Source organism: Triplophysa dalaica, chromosome 16 (assembly GCF_015846415.1).
Source record: "Triplophysa dalaica isolate WHDGS20190420 chromosome 16, ASM1584641v1, whole genome shotgun sequence".
NCBI classification, from domain to species: Eukaryota; Metazoa; Chordata; class Actinopteri; order Cypriniformes; family Nemacheilidae; genus Triplophysa; species Triplophysa dalaica.
In genome coordinates, this window is record NC_079557.1 from 17,039,930 (window position 1) to 17,042,432 (window position 2,503).

At 41.4% G+C, this 2,503-nt stretch overlaps 1 protein-coding gene across 1 annotated transcript; it reads left to right on the forward strand.

Annotated features, from left to right (window-relative positions):
• Window positions 1-208: 208 nt before the first annotated feature.
• Window positions 209-1,438, forward strand: LOC130438448 (uncharacterized). The gene has a single exon (XM_056770377.1). It carries the CDS (start codon window positions 572-574, stop codon window positions 1,436-1,438), a length of 867 nt encoding a protein of 288 aa, XP_056626355.1. The 5' UTR covers window positions 209-571.
• The last annotated feature ends 1,065 nt before the right edge of the window (window positions 1,439-2,503 follow it).

Genomic DNA, 2,503 nt, shown 5'->3' on the forward strand with positions numbered 1-2,503 from the left:
CAGTCTACTAAGAATTGGTGACCACGACCCCGGCGGCGCATATCAAGGAGTTTACGAACCCTGTAAACCGGGGTTCCCTCGACACGAACGGAAGGCAGGGTGGGGCGAAGGGGGGCGTGTACGACAGGCTTGATGCGAGACACGTGAAAGACTGGGTGGATACTGCTGTTGAACTCCCTTCCTCCTCATCACAGACTCCAACATGTTTGAGTTTCAGGTTTCAGTTTCACGGTTTCCGGTTCCTGATTGCATCGCTGCCGGCGGCTAGTTTGTATCCTCTGACACTTGCTTCACCTCACATTTGTTCTTGGTCTTATTATTAGTGTATTTTACTATCGTTACATATCACTGTCGTTGCCGAATTATTTATAACTTTATATTTTAAACCTATATTCATTGAAACGTAACGCCGCTAGCATATTAGCGTGTTAGCTTGCCTTCTGTTTACATTGTGGAATATCATCTCCCCCTATTTGTCTTGTGTGCTAACTGTTTCTCTTTTTAAGTGTATATACTAAGACTCATCAAGCAACCTTGGTAAGTTAGGATTGCACTTCATACCCGGTGAGTTATGGCTTCTATTCCTATTGTTGTTACTTGCACCTCATGTCATATGTTTAGTTTAGCCTTCTCTGTCAGCGGCGAGGGTTTTACATGTGATAAATGCAGGGAAGTAGTTAGGCTGACGGAGAAGATTTTAGAATTAGAGTCTCGCATCCAATCTTTATTTGAGGATAGTAAGAGTGTAAGAACCGTAGAAAACACTTCGGATGCGAGCAATGTTAGCGCACACAGCTCGGTTCCGGTTGAAAATCCCCTGCAGCTGGGAAACTTTGTGACGGTGAGACGGCATAGTCGCAGGACAAAACATCACTCAACCGTTCCGATTAAAGTCTCGAACAGGTTTGCCCCGCTCAGTGACGCACCGACTGAGAAACCTGCTGAAAGTGCCCTAGTGATCGGTGATTCTATTGTCCGGAACGTTAACATAGAGGCACCAGCCACCATAGTCAAATGTTTACCGGGAGCCAGAGCGCCTGACATCAAGTCAAATTTAAATGTGCTGGCTAAGGCTAATCGTAAATACAGTAAGATTGTTATTCATGTCGGCACAAATGACGTTAGACTCCGTCAATCGGAGATCACTAAAGATAATATTAAAGAGGTGTGTGAGCTCGCAAAAACGATGTCAGACACTGTAATATTCTCTGGCCCCGTTACTGCTTACCGTGGTGATGAGATTTATAGCAGATTATCATCACTAAATGGCTGGTTGTCTGAGTGGTGCCTGCAGAATAATATAGATTTTATAAATAACTGGAAGAGTTTTGAGGGCAGACCTGACCTGTTGAAACGAGATGGTCTCCATCCCTCCTGGGATGGGGTTTCCCTCCTCTCTAGAAATTTGGCACACAGTCTTAATAATGCTAAAGTCTGACTACCTAGGGCCCAGGTCAGGAAGGAGACAGAATGGCTTAACCAACTGTCTGCTTGCCGTCTCGCGTTACAGAATACACAAAATATACAACATGTAATAATCCCTTCTTACAAACAACATAAAATAGAGACTGTGTCTGTCCCCCGGATTAGCAAACATAAGATATTGCGTAAACCTCTTGAAAGTAATTTAATAAACGTTAAACAAATCAAACATGAACAAAATACAGATAATCAGCTGTTACGACTCGGATTGCTTAATATTAGATCTCTCTCAAATAAAGCACTTTTTGTTAACGATTTGATAACCGATCATAAAATAGACATGCTTTGTTTGACAGAAACATGGCTAAAGCCAGATGATTTTATTACTCTAAATGAATCCGTTCCCCATGATTATTACTATAAACACGAGCCTCGTCTAAAAGGTAGAGGGGGAGGTGTCGCTGCACTTTACAAGAATTCTTTTATTACCTCTCAGAAGTCTAATTTTAAGTACAGTTCTTTCGAAGTCATGGTACTTCACGTATCGATACCTAATACTAAGGACAAAACATTTTTAAAATTTATCCTAGCTATTGTATATAGGCCTCCAGGGCACCACACAGATTTTATTAAAGATTTTGGTGGGTTCTTATCAGAACTAGTACTGGCCGCAGATAGAGTCCTTGTCGTCGGTGACTTTAATATCCATGTAGACAATGATACAGATGCCTTGGGACTGGCTTTCAAAGACACTCTTAACTCCATGGGCGTTAGTCAACATGTGTCAGGACCCACTCACCTTCGTAATCATACTTTAGATTTAATACTTTCTTATGGTATAAATGTGGACGATGTTAAAATCGTTCAGCAGAGTGAAGATATTTCGGATCATTATCTGATATTATGTTTGCTTCAATGGCCTACGGCTGCAAATCAAACTCCTTGTTACAAATATGGTAGAACGATTACTTCAACTACCAAAGATGCGTTTCTCGATAATCTGCCTGAATTGTCTAAAATATCCAGCATGAGTAATAACGTTGACGATTTTGACACTACTATTGAAAATTTTAACTCTACT

Bases quoted from the DNA above. Each gene is read 5' to 3' on its own strand.
- LOC130438448 (XM_056770377.1), top strand. From the start codon at position 572: ATGGCTTCTATTCCTATTGTTGTTACTTGCACCTCATGTCATATGTTT.